Source organism: Heptranchias perlo, chromosome 1 (genome assembly GCF_035084215.1).
Source record: "Heptranchias perlo isolate sHepPer1 chromosome 1, sHepPer1.hap1, whole genome shotgun sequence".
NCBI classification, from domain to species: Eukaryota; Metazoa; Chordata; class Chondrichthyes; order Hexanchiformes; family Hexanchidae; genus Heptranchias; species Heptranchias perlo.
The window spans coordinates 113,094,691-113,119,976 of record NC_090325.1 but is presented as its reverse complement, the minus strand read 5'-3'; the positions used below and the strand labels follow the sequence as shown (position 1 = coordinate 113,119,976).

The 25,286-nt window shown below is 43.6% G+C and overlaps 1 protein-coding gene across 1 annotated transcript in view; it reads right to left on the bottom strand.

The window, feature by feature from the left end:
* LOC137308558 (collagen alpha-1(XXV) chain-like) overlaps nt 1–25,286 on the bottom strand; it is a 170,493-nt gene that overhangs the window by 83,982 nt on the left and 61,225 nt on the right. Inside the window, exons 16-21 of the mRNA XM_067977368.1 lie at nt 20,383–20,445; nt 19,842–19,910; nt 17,624–17,668; nt 4,069–4,113; nt 3,892–3,969; nt 694–738 (exon numbers count right to left, since the gene is read on the bottom strand). Coding sequence (XP_067833469.1) covers nt 694–738; nt 3,892–3,969; nt 4,069–4,113; nt 17,624–17,668; nt 19,842–19,910; nt 20,383–20,445 — 345 coding nt within the window. The remainder of the gene's footprint in view (nt 1–693; nt 739–3,891; nt 3,970–4,068; nt 4,114–17,623; nt 17,669–19,841; nt 19,911–20,382; nt 20,446–25,286) is intronic.

Genomic DNA, 25,286 nt, shown 5'->3' with positions numbered 1-25,286 from the left:
GCCAAACTTTGTCCAAAGTGACAGAGTGGCCTCCTGCAATGAGTGAGGGTCTCCCCCCCGACCTGTCAAATGGACCTTTGCAGCTCCCACAGGCTGGCGGCTGCAACACGTCTGTTTCAACTGGGAGTGTTTCCCCCAGTACGAGAAACACGCTCAGTTGAGAAGAAAATCCCACCCTTCCTGAAATATCCTCCCAATCAGGTCTGCAAACGACCTGAATTATCCAATTAATTGGTTAAAGTGGGATCCCGCCGGCTTTAATTGCCAGTGTAAGTCCCGCATGCGGGGGCTGTGCGCGCATCTAAGCGCGTCACTGGGGAACCCGGAAGTGGGCGGGTTGGAGCCGGGCTCCGGACCCGCCCTGGGAATCCTGAATTTTAGCAGCCCCCCGTCATGAATGCACCCACTTGGACATCTGAAAATCGACCCCTTTGTTTCTTTCTCCACAGATGCTGCCTGACTTGCTGAGTATTTCCAACACTTTCTGGCTTTATTTCAGATGTGCAGCATCCGCATTTTTGCTTTTGATTTACAATACAAATCTGCTCCCTTTAAAAACAACAGTATTGACAGCAGGAAGCCAAGTTTCACTCTGCACCACCCTTTTCAGTCTGTGACATTAAAATGAGACCCTCCCCAGTGATTATTGAGAAAGCCCCTGTCAATCATGGAAAAGAAATAAGATTTTTCTACCTTTGGTCCTGGCGCTCCTGGAGATCCTTGAGGCCCTGGTGGACCCTGATGACCCAGAAACAAAAGAGAATTATTTTTGACGGAAAGAATTAAAATATTTCTACATCAACGTCCTTCAACAGATCGTGCAGCTTGTCTTTATAAAATCAAAAATGAAAGCACAACAGTATAAAACAGAGCTAGGTGGGTATAGGGTAATAATATTTATGGTAAAAGTCATCAAATTAATGAAACCTTGATCAAGAATGTGAGCAATGAGCGGCTACTGTAGTTCACTAATAAGGCGTACCAAGAAGCTTACATTAATGGCAGGTTATGTAAAGAGGGATATTTTCTTTACTCTGCACAGTTTATGAACACTGTTACTGCTCTGAAATTTAGCGAGTCAGACAATTATTTACAATCGGTTGAATTCATAATAATGCAGCCACAAGACACAACAGCTCATGCAGTAGCCCTCAGGAACCCATTTAGTTACCGTGACAGTTAAGGTGGTGATCCTCTGTTGAGAAGGCCGAAATTAAAGAAAAAAAAACATAAGGACAAACTTTTTAAAAGTTTTAACTGATTTATTCTGTGGTCTATTGGTGCAGTTGAACATTTGCTGAAAAACCATTGTACATTGGATACATTCCTGTACCTCCGAAAGCACTCTGGCTGGTTATATTTACTAGGGCCGGGAATTTCTTCAGAGCTGTTCCTGATCCATTGCCATGACATCGCCGGAAGTGTGGCAGAAACCCTGTTTAAGCATGCAAGCAGGGTTTCCAACTGAGTTACGGCGGCGTGGTGGGAGCAACTCTGAGGATATTCCCAGCCCAGCTCTCTGTGTTTGCTGACTTTTGATTAATAGAACAAGTTTTGTATTGGTGCAGCACCATACACTCTGTTTGTGCCAGCAAAGGTCAAGGTGGCAGGTTCGCCTCCTCAGTGCTTGATATACTGGGGAACTATTGGTGACATTATGGAATGGAGCCAGCCAGTTGGGAGGAAAAAGGGGATAAGGAATAGTTGGTATTTTTTGCAGCAGATTCCCCATATTTTTCCTAAACTGATTTAAAATGGCTTACCTAAACACTGGCCTATCAGTGTGATTCAAGCCCAACTCCAGGAGAGCACATCCCACTACAGGAGAGTGCCATTTCCGTTTCTTATGTCATGCAGATGGTAGGTGTGAAATTTTCAAATTCGGATCAAATAATTCACAGTTTTTAACTGTGGATTCCTGCCCATTAAGAACAGGGTGAGAGTGGTCAAATACATTTGAATGCCATCAGAAAAAAGAGAATTTCATCCTATCTGTCTGGGCCAGATTCAAATCCAGGATCCAGAAATGAAAGGACGATGTCCAAATTAAGTGTGGCACTTAGGGGATAATTTTTACCATCACCACTTGAGCAGTAAACTGAGAGCGGATCACCCGCCCGTTATACAACCTGCCCCATTTCATTGAAATCAATGGCAATGGAAATTGGGTGATTTCTGTAACAGACGGACAACCACTCTGCCAATCTACTGCCCAAGCGGTGAAGGTGAGAATTACAACCGTAGCCTCCTGATTATGCATTCACCGTTATCATCTGCATGCCAACAATGCTGATTCCACAGGCGAAGGCCAACCAAGGGACCATTAGAGCTTTAGTGCAGATACTCCCACATGATCTTCCAAATTTCCAATAACTCTTGTTTATCACTGGATAAAAGTTCCTAGGATAAAATGTACTTGTAAACTTTGGCATAAACTGTTTTATTATAATGTAATAGCCCACACAGATGGACAGAGGATTTCAAGCTTGTCATGGTAACTGAGACATGAGAACACAATCCAAAACCTTAAAACCAATGGGTTAATTGTTATCTACAATAACCTTACCTGAAATTACAGTGTTTTAAAGTTAGGCATTATTTGATTAATATATACCTCTGGCAATCTGTGCTCACTGTTGTCCTAGGCAATCTGAAAGGACTAGCTGGTCTTAACAACACATCTGGTATATATATCTATTGCTATGATATAAGTTCAATGGAAAACAAAGTAGAGTTTATAATCACACAATTGTTTTTCAGCAAACAGTATTATACGGATAGTAAAATAGACCAGTATAGATAGATCAGTATAGATAGATCAGTATAGATAGACCAGTATAGATAGACCAGTATAGATAGACCAGTATAGATAGATCAGTATAGATAGACCAGTATAGATAGATCTGCTCCATATGATGAGACATGTGAATATCACAAGCAGAGAGTCATAGTCTTTCATGATCCCAATCTAATATTTGTATACTGAGTTCAGTTTGCCATTAAAACTAAATTAATCTAATAAAAGCTTTGAAGACACGAGGATAAAAAGAACTTCTTATATCAACAGATGTTTGAGACCACAGAAACAAACAGAAGAGCCAGAAATAAAATTGAGATCTAAATAGAGATACAGGGGCTGAGATTCCTCGATCCTGCTTTGCTGCCGTGAGTGATTCGCTACTGAACTCAGCTCCTGACCCCACCACAGTATCTGAGGTCAGGGTGGGGTCAGCTAATTTTCACAATTCTGACCGTCACCTGCACCAGTATGGGGGTGCCGATGGGGCGCAGGAAGTTACCGCACTGGCATGCCATTTGGGAGAGAAGGCAGTACAACTGGAAGAAAGCTGCCAGAGTGGTGGAAATCAGGAATCTCCATAAGAGGGCCAATCCCATTGATACTTCCAATTCCTAATGGGTATGGATCCATAGCATTAAACCGCCATAACTTAGCACTAATTTGGTTCTAAGTTAACAATTTCACCCAGAGACTCCCACTGAGGATGGCTGGTGCAGGAAATGAAAATGTCACTCTGGTGCAGTAGGGAGAACTCTTTTGAAGGTGGGGGAAAGGCATATTGTTGAGGCAAAGTAGCTGTAGCTTTACTCTGCCTCTAACCACGCAATGCCTGACTTGGCATATGCTGTCACTGAGTGCCTGAAATAAGAAAGTGCTCAAGTTCCCTATACTGATAACCCTCACCTTGACAAGTAGAAACACACAAAAAATGGAATACTAGGCTAAGGATCTGATATAAGATTGAACTATTCCTCCTGAAAGACATCTTGTCATACATCATCTTTGAAATAAAGAAAACAGCTGTTTTGCGCAAAATCTTTAAGCAGTGTTACCCCGTAGTAGGGAGAGAGTTCAATGGAAATGTGTCTCACCTGTAATGCTTGATGGATATTGCCGTTATAGTCTATTATCTCTGTTACCCCTTGTTCACCCTTCTGCCCAGGTGGACCCTAAAAGAACATCGTTACAGTCCGCAGTGAATTCAGGTCCACAGATGGAAAATGTATGACAGCTGATCAAAGAATACTGAAAAATACAAAACAACTTACTCTGGGTCCCATAGGCCCTGAATCCCCATTGTCTCCATGGTCGCCCTGGAACATAGAAATAATTGTAATCCAGTTATAGATCTGTGTGCAGAAACAACATGAGACAGGCTAAGGGTCCCTAGTCCATAGATGCACCTTTGTCCCCAGGAAAATTTGGGCCAGAATATCGAATATGACACTTAGGAACATAGGAACAGGAGTAGGCCATTCAGCCCCTCGTGCCTGCTCCGCCATTTGATAAGATCATGGCTGATCTGTGATCTAACTCCATATACCTGCCTTTGGCCCATATCTCTTAATACCTTTGGTTGCCAAAAAGCTATCTATCTCAGATTTAAATTTAGCAATTGAGCTGTTGAGCTAGTATCAATTGCAGTGAAGTGTGACGGACAGAAAACTCACACCAGACATATTGTTATTATATTATAAGATAGGGAGTATAGTGTAGATTGGGCAGTGACTATCAAGAAGCAATCCCACTGAGGAGTTCACTCAATAAACTATGAGAGTGAATCTTAATGGGTTTCTGTCTTCTAGTTAAGCTTTATGGCATGCAACCAACTGGCCCACAAAGTTAAACATTTGGATGCCCATGATTTTAATTATAGTTAATACTCCTCAGGATTGCACCAACTGAACATTGAAGGTAACAGAAGTCTGGCCAGTTGGAGTTAATCTGCAAATTGTGGCACTGCTTTTCAGAAAGCACTATATATATATATATTCTGCAATATATGCAATCAGATTACAGCCTTCAAATCACTTCCATGTATATATTATGTTACACTGTGAAGTGTGTGGTTTTATTCCTTTCATTTATTATACTATTATGACACAGTTGACAGTTGATGACATCAACATTGAAAGAATAATGACTATGACGATCACAGCCAGCTTATGAACTAATAATCAACAATTTAGATGGGGAATTAACACAGGAAACAATTGATTAGAATGTGGCTGCTTGGTACTGCTGTCCACAGGGAAATCTCACGGTTTAAGAACATCAAAGTTACATCAAACTGTCCAGATTACCGAATGCACTGTGGCAACTGATGCTACACAGGCCGCAGAAGTGTTAAATAAGTTTTTTGCCTCCACTTTTGCCAAGGAGGAGACAGGTAACTTATTTGATCTGGAAATGGATCCAGAGGGTGTTGCAGAGGTAAGTTGTGACATTACTACTAGCATGGTTACCAAACTGCTGTGCAAACATAAGGTAAATAAATTTCAGGGGCTGGATAAGATGCATCCGTGGATCCTTAAGGAAATAAAAGAGGAAATTGCAGGACCTCTGGCATAAATCTTCCAGAAATCACTGAATACTGGAGAGGTGCCTGGGGACTGTCAAAAGGCAGATGTTACTCCTATTTTTAAAAAAGGTAACAAAAGTAACCCAGGAAACTACAGACCGGTGAGTTTGACGTCCATTGTGGGTAAAGTTATGGAAACCCTTATTAAAGATAAGATCATGGAGCATCTGGACAGAAATAAAATGATAAAAAATAGCCAATATGGGTTCATGAAGGGGATGTCTTATCAATCAAATCTACTGGTTTTCTTTGACGGTGTGACAAAGGAGCTTGATATAGGTAAGGCAGTGGATGTTGTATATTTGGATTTCAGTAATGCCTTTGATGCCGTTCTTCTGGAAAGGTTGGTAATAAAAATAAAAAAAGCAGGAATTAGCGGAAATATCTTACAATGTATACAAAATTGAGGACTGATAGAACCCAGAGGGTGGCTGTACAGGGATTGTCATCAGCCTGGGAGAATGTTACCAGTAGGGTCCTGCAGAGATCTCTTTTGGGATCTCTTTTGTTTAACAGCTTCATAAATGATCTGTGGGGTCAGAAGCGCAATGTCTAAATTTGCGGATGATACAAAGCTAATGAAGGTGATACACTCCAAAGCTGATCAGGATAAGTTACAGGACAATTTGAATATACTTGGGAATTGGGCAGACAATTGGCAAATGAACTTTAATGTAGATAAATGCAAAGTGCTTCACATGGGGACAAAAATTCAGGAAGGGGCTATTATTTAAATTGAAAGAAAATAATATGTATGGAAAATGAAAAAGATCTGGGGGTCCTGATTGGCAATAAACTGAAACAATGCTCGATGGCAGTGAGTAAAGCAAATCAGGTGCTGGGATGTATATAAAGGTCAATATTGAGCCATAATAGTAAGATAATCCTTCCACTTTATAAATCACTGCATTTGGAATACTGTGTACAGTTTTGGTCACCCTGGTAGACAAAGGATATTGCAACGTTTGAGAAGGTACAAAAGAGGGAAACTAGAATGATTGAGGGGATGGAAGGACTGGATTATGAAGAATGATTATGTAGGCTGAGCATCTTCTCACTGGAAAAGAGAAGGTGATATGATTGCTGTTTTTAAAATTCTAAATGGACTAAATAATGTAGATCATGACAAGCTGTTTCATCTTACCCAGAACAGTAGAACTAGAGGACAGGGCCTGCGCTTGAAGGGGGTAAATTCAAAACTAATCTGTCGAAACTTTTATTTCAGCGAGCGAGTGGTCAATCTATGGAACCGGCTCCTTAAGGAGGCAGTGGAAACAGATAGTATTGATTCATTCAAATGTAAATTACATAGATTTCTTCCAGAAAATAGTATTTTGGGATAGTGTATATGAGTAATCTGAGACATTAAATATTGTAAGTGTAGCACATTTAAGAGAAACAGGTGACTTTGAACCTCTGTGCCAAAACTTTCCACCACTGGGGGTTTTTCATGCATCATGTTTGGGTCTGTAGTAGAATAATTAATAGAAATTGATTGCCATGATTTGTTATGAACTCCATTATTTTTGTGGCATGCAACACCAGGATGGTAGAAGGCGAACCAGATGGATCTTGGTCTTTTATCGTCTAGCAATTCTTATGTTCTTATGAGTTACAATATCACTTTGCACCATTTGATGGTGCTATTTCTTGCTCTATTTATTGTAAAGGAAAAGGAATGACATTATTTTGGCATTGGGTTGCTTTGGATGAAAGAAAAAAACAGAGAAACTAGTGACTGTGGGAGAAAAAAACAACCTAATGCTCCACTTGAGAATTGGACTCACAGCCTCCAGATACGCAACTGACTTGCTACCAGCTCCATTGTTGAGGCAGCTGTGAAACACCATGGGCTTGTGACTGAGGCTTGCAAACACCCTATTAATACAAGTGAGACCCTGCCAAGAAATATAACCAGGGGGGAAACTACATGCATGTGCCAGAATGTCTCAGTAAGAAAGGAAAGTGTGAATGGTTGCGGGACACAGAGATGAGGAAAGAACACAGCTTGCTTCATAAATGGAAGCTGTTAAGTAAACTTCAGTGTGCACTTCTTTGATGAGTTACATGTGCACCACATGCAAAAAATAACTGTCTTCTTCAGAGTCCACTGTAAACATGATGGATGAGTGAGCCCTAAGGAGTAAAATCTTTTCAAATAAACAATGATTCACATTTGACCCTTTTTTGAGGTTTACTTCAGCTCCTGTCAAGTGCCTCCTTTTTCACCTGAAAGAGCCAGATGGTTTAGGATAATGACTTCTCTCTGTCCACTTGCACAGTGATTCCAATAAATTCTTTTGAACATGAGGGGTGCTCATATGGAATTGGACTGAACCAGACACTTGTTCTGTTGTAATGGTCTTCCGGGTAAGATAGGGGAGCCATTCAAGAGGTCGTTGAATGCTGTAGTAGAATCATAGAAAGGTTACAGCACGGAAGGAGGCCATTCAGCCCATTGAGTCCATGTCAGCTCTATGCAAGAGCAATCCTGCTAGTCCCACTCCTCCGTTCTTTCCCTGTAGCCCTGCAAATTTTTTCCTTTCAAGTATTTATCCAGTTCCCTTTTGAAGGCCATGATTCAATCTGCCTCCACCACCCCCTCGGGCAGTGCATTCCAGATCCTAACCACTCGCTGTGTAAAAAAGTTTTTCCTCATGTCACCTTTGGTTCTTTTGCCAATCACCTTAAATCTATGTCCCCTGGTCCTTGACCCTTCCACCAATGGGAACAGTTTCTCTCTATGTACTCTGTCTAGACCCTTCATGATTTTGAATACCTCTATCAAATCTCCTCTCAACCTTCTCTACTCTAAGGAGAACAACCCCAGCTTCTCCAGTCTTTCCACGTAACTAAAGTCCCTCATCCCTGGAATCATTCTAGTAAACCTCGGGGATCAGACAGTACCAATAGAGACCGTCCGTTAGCTGCCTCTGCTCCTTCCCCTGTTCCCCTTGCCAACTAAGACAATCCTCCCTCCAGCCCCCCACCCCCCCGCTACCCTAGCCTTGAACATGTTTAGTTTGGTTCCCATTTCGTCCCATACCCTCTCCGAGCTCATCTCATCCATGAGACCCATCCCCTGCTCCCTTGACCGCCTGTTCGCATTAAACTGCTGACCACTCAACTTCCCTTCCTGGCCCCACGCTCGTTGCATTGTAAATGACATTCTCCCCTCATGTACTATCCCACTCCCTTTCAAATCTGTCATCATTATCCCCCTCCTCAAAAAACCCATGAAAATTACTGCCTCAATTTATTAACTTCCCTTTCCTCTCTTCAGTCCATACTTTCCAGATCTGTGCCCATCTCTCCTACAGCTCCCTGTCTGAATCCCTCCAATCGGGTTTCCACCCATCCCACAGCATTGAAACGGCCCTAACCAAAGTCATGAGCGACATTCACTGTGACTGTGACTGTGGTTCATTTACCCTCCTCAACCTCTATGTAGTCTTTGACGTGGTCGCCCACACTATCCTCTTACAACGCCTGGCCTCTGTTGTCCAGCTTGGAGGTACTGCCCTCACTTGGTTCGACTCTCATCTATCCGATCTTGGATGCAACATCTTTATCAATGGCTTCTTTTCATACCTCCACACTCAGGAGGGCCCGAAGGATCCATCCCAAGCCCTCTCCCCTTCCTCATCTATATGCTGCCCCCTGGCGATATTATCCATCGACAAGAGTCCAGCTTCCACATGTATGTCAATGATATTTTTCACTAGCTCTCCAGACTCCCCCACTGGCTCTGTGCTGTCAGACTGCTTGTCTGATATTCTGTCGTGTATAAGTTACAACTTCCTCCAACTAAACATTGACAAGACTAAAGCCATCATCTTTGGCCTCCATCTAAAACTCTGTATCCTTGCCATCAACGCCACCACCCCTCCACCATCTCCAGGCCACTGTCTCAGGCTGAACCAGACTATTTACAACCTCCGTGTTGAACTTCTGACCCTATATCTTCTTTATCACAAAGACCACATCTTCCACCTCCATAGCATCGCCCACCTCCGCCTCTGCCTAATCCAGTCCCCGCATGTTACCTCCGGATTCGCCCTCCTCTTCCTTAGCTACATGCTGCCTTTTGGCAACATCATCTGCAAACATGGATTCAGCTTCTACATGTATGCTGATGACACCCAGCTCTACCATCCACTACTTAGAATCATAGAATGGTTGCAACACAGAAGGAGGCCATTTGGTCCATTGAGCCTGTGCCGGCTCTTTGTAAGAGCAATCCAGTTAGTCCCATTCCCCCGCTCTTTCCCCATAGCTCTGCAAATTTTTATCCTTCAAGTATTTATCCAATTCCTTTCTGAAAGCCACGATTGATTCTGCTTCCACCACCCTTTCACGTAATTCCAGATCATAACTACACGCTCCGTAAAAAAGCTTTTCCTCATGTCGTCTTTGGTTCTTTTGTCAATCACTTTAAATCTGTGTCTTCTGGTTCTAGACCCTTCCGCCAATGGGAACAGTTTCTCTTTATTTACTTTATCGAAACCCTTCATGATTTTGAACACTTCTATCAAATCTCCCCTTAACCTTCTCTGCTCTAAGGAGAACAACCCCAGCTTCTCCAGTCTATCCACGTAACTGAAGCCCCTCATCCCTGGAACCATTCTAGTTCATCTTTTCTGCACTCTCTCTAAGGCCCTCACATCCTTCCTAAAGTGTGATGCACAGAATTGGACAGAATACTCCAGTTGTGGCTAAACCAGTGTTTTATAAAGGTTCAACATAACTTCCTTGCTTTTGTACTCTGTGCCTCTATTTATGATGTCCAGGATCCCATATGCTTTCTCAACCTGTCCTGCCACCTTCAAAGATGTGTGCACATATACTCCAGTTCCTGCACCCACTTTAGAATTGTACCATTTACTTTATATTGCCTCTCCTCATTCTTCCTGCCAAAATGTATCACTTTGCACTTTTCTGCGTTAAATTTCATCTGCCATGTGTCCGCCCATTCCACCAGTCTGTCTATGTCCTCTTCAAGTGTATCACTATCCTCCTCACTGTTCACTACCCTTCCAAGTTTTGTGTCATCTGCAAATTTTGAAATTGTGCCCTGTACACCAAAGTCCAAGTCATTAATATATATCAAAAAAAGCAGTGGTCCCAGCACTGACCCCTGGGGAACACCACTGTACATCTCCCTCCAGTCCGAAAAACAACCGTTCACCACTACTCTCTGTTTCCTGTAACTTAGCCAATTTCATATCCATGCTGCCACTGCCCCTTCTATTCCACGGGCTTCAATTTTGTTGACAAGCCTATGCTGTGGCACTTTATCAAACGCATTTTGAAAGTCCATATGCACAACATCAACCAGATTGCCCTCATCAACCTTTTCTGTTACCTCATCAAAAAACTTAATCGAGTTAGTTAAACACGATGCCTTTAACTAATCCGTGCTGGCTTTCCTTTATTAATCCACACATGTCCAAGTGACTATTGATTCTGTCCCGGATTATTGTTTCTAAAAGCTTCCCCACTACCAAGGTTAAACTGACTGGCCTATAGTTGCTGGGTTTATCCTTACACCTGTTTTTGAAAAAGGGTGTAACATTTGCAATTCTCCAGCTCTCTGGCATCACCCCCATATCTAAAGAGGATTGAAAGATTATGGCCAGCGCCTCTGCAATTTCCACCCTTACTTCCCTCAGCAACCTAGGATGCATCCCATCCGGACCGGATGACTTATCTACTTTAAGTACAGCCAGCCTTCCCAGTACCTCCTCTTCATCAATTTTTAGCCCATCTAGTATCTCAACTACCTCTTCTTTTACTGCGCTTTTGGCAGCATCTTCTTCCTTGGTAAAGACAGATGCAAAGTACTCATTTAGTATCTCAGCCATGCCCTCTGCCTCCATGCATAGATCTCCTTTTTGGTCCCTAATCGGCCCCACTCCTCCTCCTAATACCCGTTTATTATTTATATGCCTATAGAAGACTTTTGGATTCCCTTTTATGTTGGCCGGCAGTCTATTCTCATATTCTCTCTTTGCCCCTCTTATTTCCTTTTTCACTTCTCCTCTGTACTTTTTATATTCAGCCTGGTTCTCACTTGTATTATCAACCTGACATCTGTCATACACCCCCTTTTTCTGCTTCATCTTACTCTCTATCATCTTCCAGGGAGCTCTGGCTTTGGTTGCCCTGCCTTTCCCCCTCATGGGAATGTACCTAGACTGTACTCGAGCCACCTCCTCTTTAAAGGCTGCCTATTGTTCGATTACAGTTTTGCCTGCCAATCTTTGATTCTAATTTACCTGGGCCAGATCCGTTCTCAACCCACTGAAATTGGCCCTCCTCCAATTAAGTATTTTTACTTTAGATTGCTCCTGGTCCTTTTCCATAACTAATCTAAACCTTATGATACTATGATCACTGTTCCATAAACATTCCCCCACTGATACTTGCTCCACTTGACCCACTTCATTCCCCAGAACCAGATCCAGCAATACCTCCTCCCTCGTTGTGCTGGAAACATACTGATCAAGAAAGTTCTCCAGAACACACTTCAGAAATTCCTCCCTGTCTTTGCTCTTTACACTACTACTATCCCGGTCTATATTAGGATAGTTGAAGCCCCCAGTTATCAATACGCTATAGTTCTTGCGCCTCTCTATAACTTCCCTGCAAATTTGCTCCTCTATTTCCTTCCCACTAGTTGATGCCTATAGAATACACCCAGTAATGTAATGGCACCTCTATTGTTTCTTAACTCGAACCAAATAGATTCTGTCCTTGACCCCCTCAAGGGCATTCTCTCTCTCCAGCACTGCAATATTCCCCTTAATCAATACTGCCTCCCCACCTCCATTTTTTCCTTCTCTGTCTTTCCTGAACACCCTGTATCCAGGAATATTTAGTACCCAATCCTGCCCTTTTTTGAGCCAGATCTCCGTTATCGCCACTACATCATATTCCCATGTGGCTATTTGTGCCTGCAGCTCACCAACATTATTTACTACGCTTTGTGTGTTTACACACATGCACTCTAAACCTATCTTAGACCTTCTCGTATTCTCTCTTAGTCAGATCCCATCTAATACTGTGCTATTTCTTACTCTAGTGCTAGCTGTCTCTCCCTATCCTTTGTGCATCTTGTTTCTCCTTTCTCCTTTCTAATGCTACATCCTGGTGCCTATCTCCCTGCCACATTAGTTTAAACCCTCCCCCATAGCACTAGTGAACCTCCCTGTGAGGACATTGGTCCCAGTTCTGTTGAGGTGGAACCCGCCCGTCTTGAACAGATCTCGTCAGGAACTTTTCTTCACCTCTCCACTGCTCCTTGTGCTGTCAGACTACTTGTCCAATCGTCAGTCTTGGATGAGCCGCAAGTTCCTCTAGTTAAACATGGGGACATCATCTTTGGACCCCACCACAAACTCTGTACCTTTGTTACTGACCCCATCCACCTCACAGGCCACTGTCTCAGGCTGAGTCAGACTGTTTGCAATCTTGGCAAATTTGACCCCGAGATGAGCTTCCGACCCTATATATTCTCCATCGGAAAGAGCGCCTACTTTCACCTCCTAACATCGCCCGTCTCTGCCCCTGTCTTAGCCCATCTGCCGCTGAATTCCTCATCCGTGCCGTTGTTACCTCCAGACGCAACTATTCCGCTGCTTTCCTGGTTGGCATTCCATCATCCACCCTCTGAAAATTACAGCTCATCCAAAACTCTGCTGCCCTTATCCTAACCCACACTAGTCCCTCTCATCTATCACCTCTGTCCTTGCAGACCTAAAGTGTCTCTTGGTCCATCGTTGCCTCCAATTTAATATTTTCATCCTTGTGTTTAACTCCCTTCATTGAAAATCAGGCGGTGTCTATAACCGGGCGGCCGATCCGTAATGCCAGTTTTACGTCCAGTCGGCAAGTTGAAAATCTACCCCAATACCATAAATTGTTTGAAAAATCTTCTTCCTCATGGGGGGTACTCATGGTTTTTACATTCACTTCCCTCCACTTTCAGCATGAAGCTGCTGAGCAGATGTCAGCTCGGAGACTGTTGGTGGGTGTCTCCATTGCAGATCTCACACAGACTCCCCTTCCTATGGTCTGACTTGGAGAAGTTTGTCCTGCCAAGGACACCACAGTACCTGGGTGGTACTGATGTTCCTGCCTCAAACTGCCTGATCGTTTTCTAGGACCAGAAAAGATGTTAACCTCTCAACATCAGCTAAACAATTCCCTCCAAAGGGGGGAGACTCGAAGCGCTCAGCAGAGGGATAATAAATTTAAAATATGGATACTTGCTATGAGGTAGGAGGCTAATTACCATGCTGTAACATTGTTTAGATGGGAGGGTACTTCATACTGAAAGCACGATTCCACCACATATACCTTCCCTTCTTAAAGCGTCTCTCAATACATCCACTGGGGAACTCCGATGACGAGGTGTGAAGGACCTGGTCTTCCTTGAGCCCCAACACAGCCTCCAAATACCAGGACACAGGATTTGATGTTTTCCTTATGATATTTTTGTGGATTAAATTAGTCCCTAATATTTCCTCTGGAGCTGTCAGTCTAGACTGTCTGGAACTCCTGATGTCACGTCCAACAGGTGTGAGACTAATCACTGACCAGGTTACACCTGCCTCCTTGCTTTAATGGTTTAAAATGTTGGCCATGGCTTAGGAAACACATAACCCTTGGGAACTTAAGTCTCAAGCTAGATCTGTTCAAATAGGAGAACAGGAATGCTTCAGAATTGTCATTATAATCAAAATGAAACGTACAGCAGGAAGATGCTGAAATGATTCTGCAGGCCATTGCTTGTAAGCCCTGAGATATTTTTCTTCTTCGTTAAACTGTTGTTCAGTGACACCTTGATTTCAGGCAATAAACTCCTGGCTTAAGTGGTCAGCTGATAGGGGCCTCAGTCTCAGACATTGCAATGCCTGTTTTTCAATATAAACTCCAACGTATATAGTTGAGTGTTGTTATACTACTGGTGCCGATTTCAAACTGCCACCCGAGTTATTCTTCCTTCTCCAGCATGTTCTGTGGCTGGGGAACAAGTGATTAGGATCTGGAATGCACTGCCCAAGGGGGTGGTGGAGGCAGATTCAATCATGGCCTTCAAAAGGGAACTGGATAAGTACTTGAAAGAAAAAAAATTGCAGGGCTACGAGGAAAGGGCGGGGGAGTGGGACTAGCTGGATTGCTCTTGCATGGAGCCGGCGCGGACTCGATGGGCCGAAGGGCCTCCTTCCATACTGTAACCTTTCTATGATTCTATGATTCTATTTCTACATGTGTGTACTTGAATGCACACACAGAGTTTTGTTCACTGGTACCCAAATGCTGATTCAGTTTTAATGTTAAAAGAGAACTGACTCAGCTGTCAGCTCTCTGCTAACGGGAAAAAGATTAAAAACGAAGATGAAAAATATTGCACTAATCCAATGGACCATCTGGACATTTTTTAAGCTTTGCTTTGCACTGGTTGTAGTTATGTCTTTTTGGGCGTTAAGCCAAGGAAGTATTAGACTTGAGGCGATCTCCCATCTGTGCCTAAAAGTGCTTCACATCTGAATTACGCCACACAATTTGCACTAATATGAAGCCAAAAGAGCTTTGCATCAGTGTAACCCGTGTAGTACAACTAGTCTGTTGCAAGGCTTTTCTCAGCCCGTGCGAGTGTGTGTGTGTGTGTGTGTGAGAGAGTGCGTGCGTGTGAGTGTGTGTGTGAGTGTGTGTGAGTGTGTGTGAGTGTGTGTGTGAGTGTGAGTGAGTGTGTGTATTTGTGTGTCTGTGTGTGTGTGTGTGAGTGTGAGTGAGTGTTTGTGTGAGTGTGTGTGTATGCGCATGTGAGTGTGTGTGTGTGAATGAGTGAGTGTGTGAGTGTGTGTGTGTGAACGTGTGAGTGAGTGTGTGTGTATGAGCATGTGAGTGTGAGTGAGTGTTTGTGTGAGTGTGTGTGTGTGTGAACGTGTGAGTGTGTGTGTGTGAACGTGAGTGTGCATGTGTGAACGTGTGAGTGAGTGTGTGTGTATGAGCATGTGAGTGTGTGTGTGTGAATGAGTGAGTGTGTGTGTGTGAACGTGTGAGTGTGTGTGTGTGAATGAGTGAGTGTGTGTGTGAACGTGTGAGTGTGTGTGTGTGTGAGCATGTGAGTGTGTGTGTGTGAACGAGTGAGTGTGTGTGTGTGAACGTGTGAGTGTGTGTGCGTGAGTGTGTGTGTGAGTGTGAGTGAGTGTTTGTGTGAGTGTGTGTGTGAACGTGTGAGTGTGTGTGTGTGAATGAGTGAGTGTGTGTGTGTGTGAACGTGTGAGTGTGTGTGTGTGAATGAGTGAGTGTGTGTGTGTGTGAACGTGTGAGTGAGTGTGTGTGAGTGTGTGTGTGAATGAGTGAGTGTGTGTGTGTGAATGAGTGTGTGTGAATGAGTGAGTGTGTGTGTGTGTGAACGTGTGAGTGTGTGTGTGTGAGTGTGTGTGTGTGAACGTGTGAGTGTGTGTGTGTGAATGAGTGAGTGTGTGTGTGTGAACGTGTGAGTGTGTGTGTGTGAATGAGTGAGTGTGTGTGTGAACGTGTAAGTGTGTGTGTGAACGTGTGAGTGTGTGTGTGAACGTGTGAGTGTGTGTGTGTGAATGAGTGAGTGTGTGTGTGTGAACGTGTGAGTGTGTGTGTGTGAATGAGTGAGTGTGTGTGTGTGTGAATGTGTGAGTGTGTGTGTGTGAATGAGTGAGTGTGTGTGTGTGAACGTGTGAGTGAGTGTGTGTGAGTGTGTGTGTGTGAATGAGTGAGTGTGTGTGTGTGAACGTGTAAGTGTGTGTGTGTGAATGAGTGTGTGTGAATGAGTGAGTGTGTGTGTGAACGTGTGAGTGTGTGTGTGTGAGTGTGTGTGTGTGAACGTGTGAGTGTGTGTGTGTGAATGAGTGAGTGTGTGTGTGTGAACGTGTGAGTGCGTGTGTGTGAATGAGTGAGTGTGTGTGTGAACGTGTAAGTGTGTGTGTGTGAACGTGTGAGTGTGTGTGTGTGAATGAGTGAGTGTGTGTGTGAATGTGTAAGTGTGTGAACGTGTGAGTGTGTGTGTGTGAATGAGTGAGTGTGTGTGTGTGAACGTGTGAGTGCGTGTGTGTGAATGAGTGAGTGTGTGTGTGAACGTGTAAGTGTGTGTGTGTGAACGTGAGTGTGTGTGTGTGTGAATGAGTGAGTGTGTGTGTGTGAACGTGTGAGTGTGTGTGTGTGAATGAGTGAGTGTGTGTGTGTGTGAATGTGTGAGTGTGTGTGTGTGAATGAGTGAGTGTGTGTGTGTGAACGTGTGAGTGAGTGTGTGTGTGTGAATGAGTGAGTGTGTGTGTGTGTGAACGTGTGAGTGTGTGTGTGAATGAGTGAGTGTGTGTGTGTGAACGTGTGAGTGTGAGTGTGTGTATGAGCATGTGAGTGTGTGTGTGTGAACGTGTGAGTGTGAGTGTGTGTGTGCGCGTACACACGTTGGGGAATGGACATTTCCATTATATACACAGGATGAAAACAGTTTGGTTCTGAGTCTGTGAATGTTTATCTACTGAGGTATACGATTCTTGAAGGTTAGCAGCTGAATTCAGTGGTACTGACTTGCTTATACTGGAGGTCGACTCTGCTGAATCCTCATTATTTAAAAAAACACATCAGCAAATATTTCTAATTTAACAATAAATCCAAGCAACAATGGGGATGGTAAAGTAAGCAGCACATAGAGGGAGGAGGGCAGAGGACGGGGCCAGCAGGAATGGTGGGCACTTTGGTCACAAATCTGTCTGCTAGTATAAACTGGCAGGCAGATGTATGGGCACCAGAGTACCAAGGCCTGCCCACAGGACACAATGCTCTATGGCAAAGTATCAGGGTACATAAGTTAGAAATAGGAGGGAAGTCAGACAAAACTTTTTAATTCAAAGAGTAATAGGGTTGTTGAATAATTTACTAGGGAAGGCCATTGATGCGGATAGAATGAATGGGTTTAAGAGGACAGAGAGGGATTGAAGGGTACAATGGGAAGGGGTTTGACGTATCAAAAAGGGATGGCCTTGGTGGGCATAAAGGCCTTTTGCTGTTCCTAAAACATGTTCTAAAAATGTTGCTTTGTGTTCTGGATGAGTCTGACCTCCTTTTACCTCTACCGCCCAGGGTCAATTCCATCCTCATAAAGCCTTTGAAGCCACTCCCAATTATCAACCTTTGGTGCAATAAAACAGAACCACAAGCATTGAAAAGACCTACAGCACTGATGGACTGACCTTTACTCCATGCCGGCCTGGCATCCCTAGGTCGCCTGGCTCGCCCTGTCCCAGGTCATACAGTAACAGACAAGGAAAAGCAGCAGAAGGGGAACAAGAGGGAAAAATCAAGAGGAAACATTAAATCCCTTGTGAACAGAGACTATTGAGAAGCATGGTTAATGGTACTTTAATATTAGTGCTACATTTAAGTAGCACTCTCAAATTCTGCACATGCATTCTACGCATTAAAAGTAGTGGATCTAATTGTCATGTATTGCCATATGTCTCATTTGATATCTGTTTAGAGGAGTGGTATTTATTTAACTGGTGCTGTTGGCAGTAAATTTGGTAATAATGGAGATGAATGAAAAAAAAGACTACAAGTTATAAATCTATCTAATATGATTTTTAAAATATAATTTCCTACAGGGTAGCACAGTTATTATTCTGCCAGTTCCTTCCCCCCAGGTTACAGTCGGTTCCATCCCCCCCGGGTTACAGTGAGGTACAGTCAGGCTCCCCCCGCCCCCCCCCGGGTTACAGTGAGGTACAGTCAGGCCCCCTCCCCCCCCTCCGGGTTACAGTGAGGTACAGTCGGGCCCTCCCGCCCCCCCGGGTTACAGTGAGGTACAGTCGGGCCCTCCCGCCCACCCCGGGTTACAGTGAGGTACAGTCGGGCCCTCCCGCCCACCCCGGGTTACGGTGAGGTACAGTCGGGCCCTCCCGCCCACCCCGGGTTACGGTGAGGTACAGTCGGGCCCTCCCGCCCACCCCGGGTTATGGTGAGGTACAGTCGGGCCCTCCCGCCCACCCCGGGTTATGGTGAGGTACAGTCGGACCTGAGCGTGGTATAACATCATTTGTAATTGTGAGATTTACACAATGGTTACTGCACAATGTTATTTTATGTGAAGCAGAATGGGACACTTCTGAAAGACATGATAAGGTGCGATACGAATGCAAATTCATTCTGTGCTAAGCTTGCTGTGGGTTTTGTTGCTGGTGGAAATGAGTGTCCCACCACCCAGCCTGTGTGATGTGTCCTTGGTGTCCATGCATCTGCAGGTGACTCAACCAAAGTTAATGCCGCTTTAGAAGATGGTTCAATGTATTAGTACCATCATTGTCCAGTTACTGTATTACTAAGCATCTGTTACTATGGTCACTTGCTCGTTTATGCCCAAATGGATGACAGTTGTTCAGGTCATAAAGTACAGTAAGAATGGGGAACAGGATGACACCTTTTGCTAAGTCCAAAAGAGGAAAGGAACAGGCTAGAGGATGAAATCATTGCCTCACTTCTGAGATTTGCTTTTCTCATTAAGAAAATTTGTTGAAAAATGTAACTTTAATAATTAATGATATGACACAGAGTAAATGGACAAAAATGGTCTCATTTTAAAAAACAGATTTTTAGTGTCCAGTTCATAAGTTACAACTTTCTGGATGCTCTGCTCCCAAACTAAACGGGTGACAACTCTTTTGGGTGAATGACCAGTTGATCTGCCTTCTTCTGTGCTTCATCTCTAAACAGGAAGTCCTATTCCTAGCGGACACACAAACAAGGTGAGCTGCCCGTGAATTGAAATCACAAACAAGGTGAGCTGCCCGTGAATTGAAATCACAAACAAGGTGAGCTGCCCGTGAATTGAAATCACAAACAAGGTGAGCTGCCCGTGAATTGAAATCACAAACAAGGTGAGCTGCCCGTGAATTGAAATCACAAACAAGGTGAGCTGCCCGTGAATTGAAATCACAAACAAGGTGAGCTGCCCGTGAATTGAAATCACAAACAAGGTGAGCTGCCCGTGAATTGAAATCACAAACAAGGTGAGCTGCCCGTGAATTGAAATCACAAACAAGGTGAGCTGCCCTTGAATTGAAATCACAAACGTTCTATTGCGTTGTAAACAAATTTGGACAGAACAATTGTGGAGACCTGAAAAATCAATCGGAAAAAAGTAGTGCATTGTTCAAACTAAGTTGTTTTTTTGGGGCCATAGAAACAGGCCCTCAGTCGCCAATGGTCTCCTGTTTCAGTTTAACACAAGAAAGGACGAGGATGAAGATCTGTCACCTCTTGCAGCGAACAGAACAGAAACCAACAGCACGTTTCCTTTGCAGAACTGACTGTAGGGCCCGGAAATATGTGTGATGTGGTGACAATGAATAAATCAGATCTTTAAACATCACATGAACACTCACAAAAACCTCCTGGGTAAAAGACTAAGCTGACCTTTGGGCCTGAAGATCCAGGCAGGCCTATTTCACCCCTTCCTGGTGGCCCTCCATCTCCTTTTTCTCCCTGTTAAAAACACCGCAAAACAAACAGCATTACAGATACGTTGGCCCAGGTTTCCCTGCAACTACGAGATCGCTGGCGTACACCGTAAGCTTTGCCGTCTTGCGCACCGATCTCGCCATTGGTAACTTAGTTCCTGTTTTCCTGCATTTCCAATTAGAATATGCCGCAGCGGGCATCGCGGTGAATCAGAGGGGGTGCGACTGATGGCCAATTCACTCACATATCTCTTCCTCTAAGGAGCTATGCTTCTGCACATCAAGCACAGATTTCAGGCAAAATCAATTTGTACTGTGCACAACTTTACACATTCTTATTTTAACTTAAAGTTAGTAGCTTTCCTTCCTCTCTCACCATTGCTCAGTGCAATTTTTCTATAATACAGGCTAAAAATATTTTGGGTTTGGTCGCAGTATAAACATGGCGTCAGTGCCCGCAGACTGTAGGCTTTAGCACGCAATCACATTGATCTCACCTTTGTTCCCGGTAACCCAGGCAACCCAGGTTCTCCCTGAGGACCCCAAAAGCCAGGTTCACCCTAAAATACAAATACCAATGTTAATATATACTCAATCTCAACACTGATTTGAACCTTTAGCTTGCTAAAAAAAAATTAAAAGTTAAATTAAGCAGTCATTTGTGTGGTTAACAGGCTAAAGGTTGCAGTAAAGCCGGTAATAAACAATAAATGAATGCAGCATTTAAATGAGAAGATTGCATTGTAAAGAGCTACACTACTTCAAACGGACTCAAGTGCTATGATGTCAGCCAATTATAAACAGCCATAAAGCTGGATGCAATATTGTGCACAGCAGAAAATGAGAGTAAAGATAGCAGTCAGGTCTTCCAGCTGAGCTCCAGTGCACATTTCATGTAAAGGCACAGCTCAGCAGCGATTCACTTCCAGACTGGAAACAAAATGTCCCCCAGGGCAGAAGACGTGAGACTCGAGTAAGTGTACTTTATAGTACCCAGAGCTGGATTAAGAATTCTTGGGGCCATGGGCTCTAAGAATATTCGAGTCCCCCTCCTCCCCACCCCACGCCTTGGGTCCTGTGAAAAGCGCACTCCCCAAGCTTGAGTGCGAGCATCCCCCCTCCAAGAGCCGTGTTCCCATCCGGGGCTTTTCAGTCAGGTTCCGACAGGCAGCGCTGTGCTGGAGCAGAGCCTGGAGTGGGGAGGAGGTCAGGCAGTGCCTTCTGCAGCATTCGGGGCTCAGCCCAGCAGAGAGCAATCAGCGAGCGGCAGAATCATGCCCGACATTTGTTAAATGTGTAAGTTCCTCAGAGTCAGCGTTAAACGTGCCGCCCTCGGTATTTGAGATGAAACACAGTGAGGCTTCCACGAACTCCCTGCTACATTCTGTGCGCCCCTGAGCACCTAGCCGTACTAGACAACGCCGGTGGGGTTCCCATATTTGGCTGGGCCCCTGGGCACAGGCCCGTGTGTTAATCTGCCCCGATTGTACTGTCTGGTCAATCTAGGCAACAAGGACAGTAATAGTTTGACCAGTTCAGTGAATGAAAATGGGCTCTAATTCGCTGGGGCCATACACTCCACACTCTTAATAATCTTATCAATGATGTCTCCACACTTTAACTGACCTCTTAGTGACCAATTGGACAAAATGAAAGGAAACATCTTAGCAAAATAAAAATTCACGTGTCGCAAGTTGTTATAATTCCAGCAATTGGAAAATTCTTTCCTTTTTAAGTAGCTATAATTCTGAAAACATTTCCCCAGTGTATCAGAAATCTTGTGTTAAGCATCAGTTTCTGTGTTTGCTCTTCCAGACTTGGTGCCTTGCTCTACTGATACCATTGTATGATTATGGCATGTTAAGAGACGGCACTTAGATCAAATCCTTCAAAGCACATTTTGGATTTATCTTCAAATAAACTTTTTCTTTGTTCATCCCAGATGTACAAACTAAGCTGTAAATGGAAACACTCTGATGGCCTCTCTTATTTTTCCAAAGTCTTCATAGAATATGCCCAACAGCTCGTACTAATAAAAAAAAGCAACAACAGCTGGTTAGGTACCAGCCAATGGAGAAATCAATGGCAGTATGTCAATCCCAGCCCTTTCATGCTCTCTCAGGATGACAGTGACCTTTCAACTAAGGAGAGGCCTACTGACACACAAATGGAGCTTATAAAAAATAAATGTAATTTGAGATACATATGAGATGTTAAGATAAAGACATCTATCTTAAGTTGAAAATATTCATAACTTAGCACTAAAAAGAAATTGGACTATTCATCACAGTTACAGAGGTGTAGATGCTCACTCTGTAACTAAAGACTGAGCTGCAATTGTTTCTTAACCCTAAACATTTTCAACACTATTTATTTACCTTTCCTGTCAAGAAGAAGTTCACTTTCATGGGGTAATTTATTGATAGGGATGTGAGGTTATTTTTGCACATAGATGGACAATTTAAAAGTTCAGGAAAAGCTGGGTGAAGAGACATTACAGCCTTGTATTCCAAGTCATTCTTTCCCTTAGCCCAGAACTGGAATCTTTGTTTCTCTTTCACCCCTCCTCCTAAAATTTCTAGTAGAAATAATTTTTTTAAAAAGACATGAATTACACTTGTCTGCAACAATCAGATAAACTAAAAAAAAAGACAGCTACACTGTTATAAGGATTGTCTAAGCCCATCATTAATTGGCTATCCAATCCCTAAAATCGAGCTGTCAGCAACCATATACATCAATACCCTTCATTGAAGGGAAATGGATTTGGTCGTTCGATCAGGGGTAGCACTAACAATCCAGAGTCTCTCCTTCCTCAATTGGGACTGGCACTAGTATTCTAGAAGGTTTCCTGTCGCTCAACCAGGAGTGGCACTAACAATCCGAAGACTTCTAACGTTTGGTCAGGAGTGACATCAACAATCTCAAGCCTCCTAATACTTGATCGGGAGCAACACTAGATTGCTGACACCTGAATCGGGAGCGGCACTAATAATCCAAAGAAATCACTGATGCCATTAAAGAAAAATATTTTCAAAATGACCAGAAGGTTAGAGATAAATAAAATGATGCTGGTATGATGAATGATCCTATGTAACTGACCCACTCTCTAACGGCACGTTAACTGGACAGTCAGGTGAACTTTTGGAAAAATTTTGTCGAGGTTTTAAAACTCCAAGTGCACCAACATGTCAGAGCCCCAGCCAGCAATGGAACTGAACTGAGGAGAAAATACAGCCACAACACCAGAAGGTGGCGCTGTTTGTCTCTAAGTGATACACCCCATTGCGCTGACCAGCAAACCTGGCTTTTTACCAGTGCACACACAGATGTACTCAAGCTACATGCACACACACACAAACACATGCATCGACACTCATGCACAACAAAGGTGTGAAGTCAGTTTCGAGCTTTGTTATGATATTCCAGTTCTCATGATTAGCCTCTGGTGGATTTATGCTGTTAGGTAATGTATAAAATATGATACTCATGAGCACATGTATGGCCAATCAGTTCTCCACCTGCATGCTGTGTTTTATATTTGGTGTATAAATACATGTCATAATTAATGTCTCACTTGTACTGTCCCGACGGGGCTACAGCCAGCTGGAAAAATTTGTTTTATTTTTGTGGGGATCCTAGAACTGCCCATTACGTACAGACAGGGTCATCTTCTATTGGGACTTGCCTACAAACAATGGGCCCAAAATCTCTTGTGCATTTGATCCTGATGTAAATGCCAGGATCTGCTCACTGGTGACACCGTCAATGTTTGTAGAGCCAGGGGGAGGTCATCTTAACTTACATAAATGATGTGGGCACCCTCGCCACTAGGATGCCTGCTAGAGGGTAGATGGTGCCTGATCTGGGCAGCCCCCCCAAACCAACAAATATTTATAAGGGTAATGTGGGCCCCATATTGGCATTTGGCAGATCAATTTGGCCACTTTCACTTGGTGTACTGGCCCACCAATATCCCGATAGTCGTATGATGAGGAAACTCCTGCCCCTTTTGCTCCTTGCCCTTGCTCAGAGTGGTTGGAGGCTCCATTCCTAACAAGGCCCTGTGGAAACTACTGAGGAAGGCTGAGATCCAGAGTATCTGGGTTCCGGTCTAACTCGTGATCCATCCACCACGCTCCCACAAGACGCACGTTAGGACTATGTCAGAAGGGCTGCAGATTTTCGGCCTCAATCTTATCTTTTTGCAGACACTGTAGAATTAAATAGCCTGGTGGATCTTTGGATCTGACATCCTGGTATCTACGTTCATTGGAGGGGAGAGGGAGAAAAATCAAAGAGCTGAAGGCACAATACTGATGGGCAATAGTACTGACACCAAGTCTACAAAGAGGACTAGGGATAGGTTCTTACAAGCAGTTCTGCAAATTATGATGTTGTCTGTTTAATTTAGTGCCCTCTTCAGGACATATATACAAATACATATAGAACGTTTACTATTAAAAACAATAATAATGCATTTAGGGCCGATGAAATCTACCACAATGATCACTAGCACCTACTCTTTTTTGATAACAATCAATGTGTTGATTAACTCCATTAAGGAAAATAGTCCGTGCACAGGGGAGAGAATTCCCACTGCTGCCATCAGAATTCCTGTGCTGGGAGGCGCTGGTCTTATAAGTAAGGTCAGACTTGAAATAACATTACTGGTAAATTGATTGATTTAGTCCCAGGTGTTGAATCTTGGTGGTAGGTTATTGGCCTTTCCTCAACTTTTAAAACCTGGCACAGTGGGGGTAACCAGTTATACATCTCTCCCGCTTTTCATTACCATTGAAGTCAACAGAAATGAAAATCGGGAGGGATGTATAACGAGCAGCTGAAACAATATTGCACGTTTTACACTATCACCCAAAGTCAAAATTACCCTCAGTGACTCTTATATTGGAACTTCTAAAAATGGGATAAAGAGGTGGGAGAGGGAAGACGACTAAGAACCCAGCATACTAGTATTCTTGAAATGGCACATATATACTACACACCTGCTGAGCCCACATTTTGCAGCGTCTCAGCAATGAGCTCTCCCTTTTTGTGTGTGGGAAGTTCCCTATATAACAGATTGAAGAGTTCCAATTGATCTATATTCAAACCGCCACTAAAAACCACAACTAAAAACTTGTCTTCCCGGCAGTTAGCGAGTCTTGGCAGGTTCATATTGGTTTGCAGCTGGCTGCACGAGACTTGCGCTTTGGGAAGCTGGTACTAGCACGGGTCTCATGGAATATTAAAGCGCCTTCCAATAACAGTTCTGAATCTTTGGCTGCCTTTGTTGGAGAAACACCACAGCCATGACCTCAGTATGTCTGTGCAGTCACAAGGAGAAGAAATGCAAAACAGAGCTGCTCGCAAACTTAAATACATCAAACTCAGTTGCGCA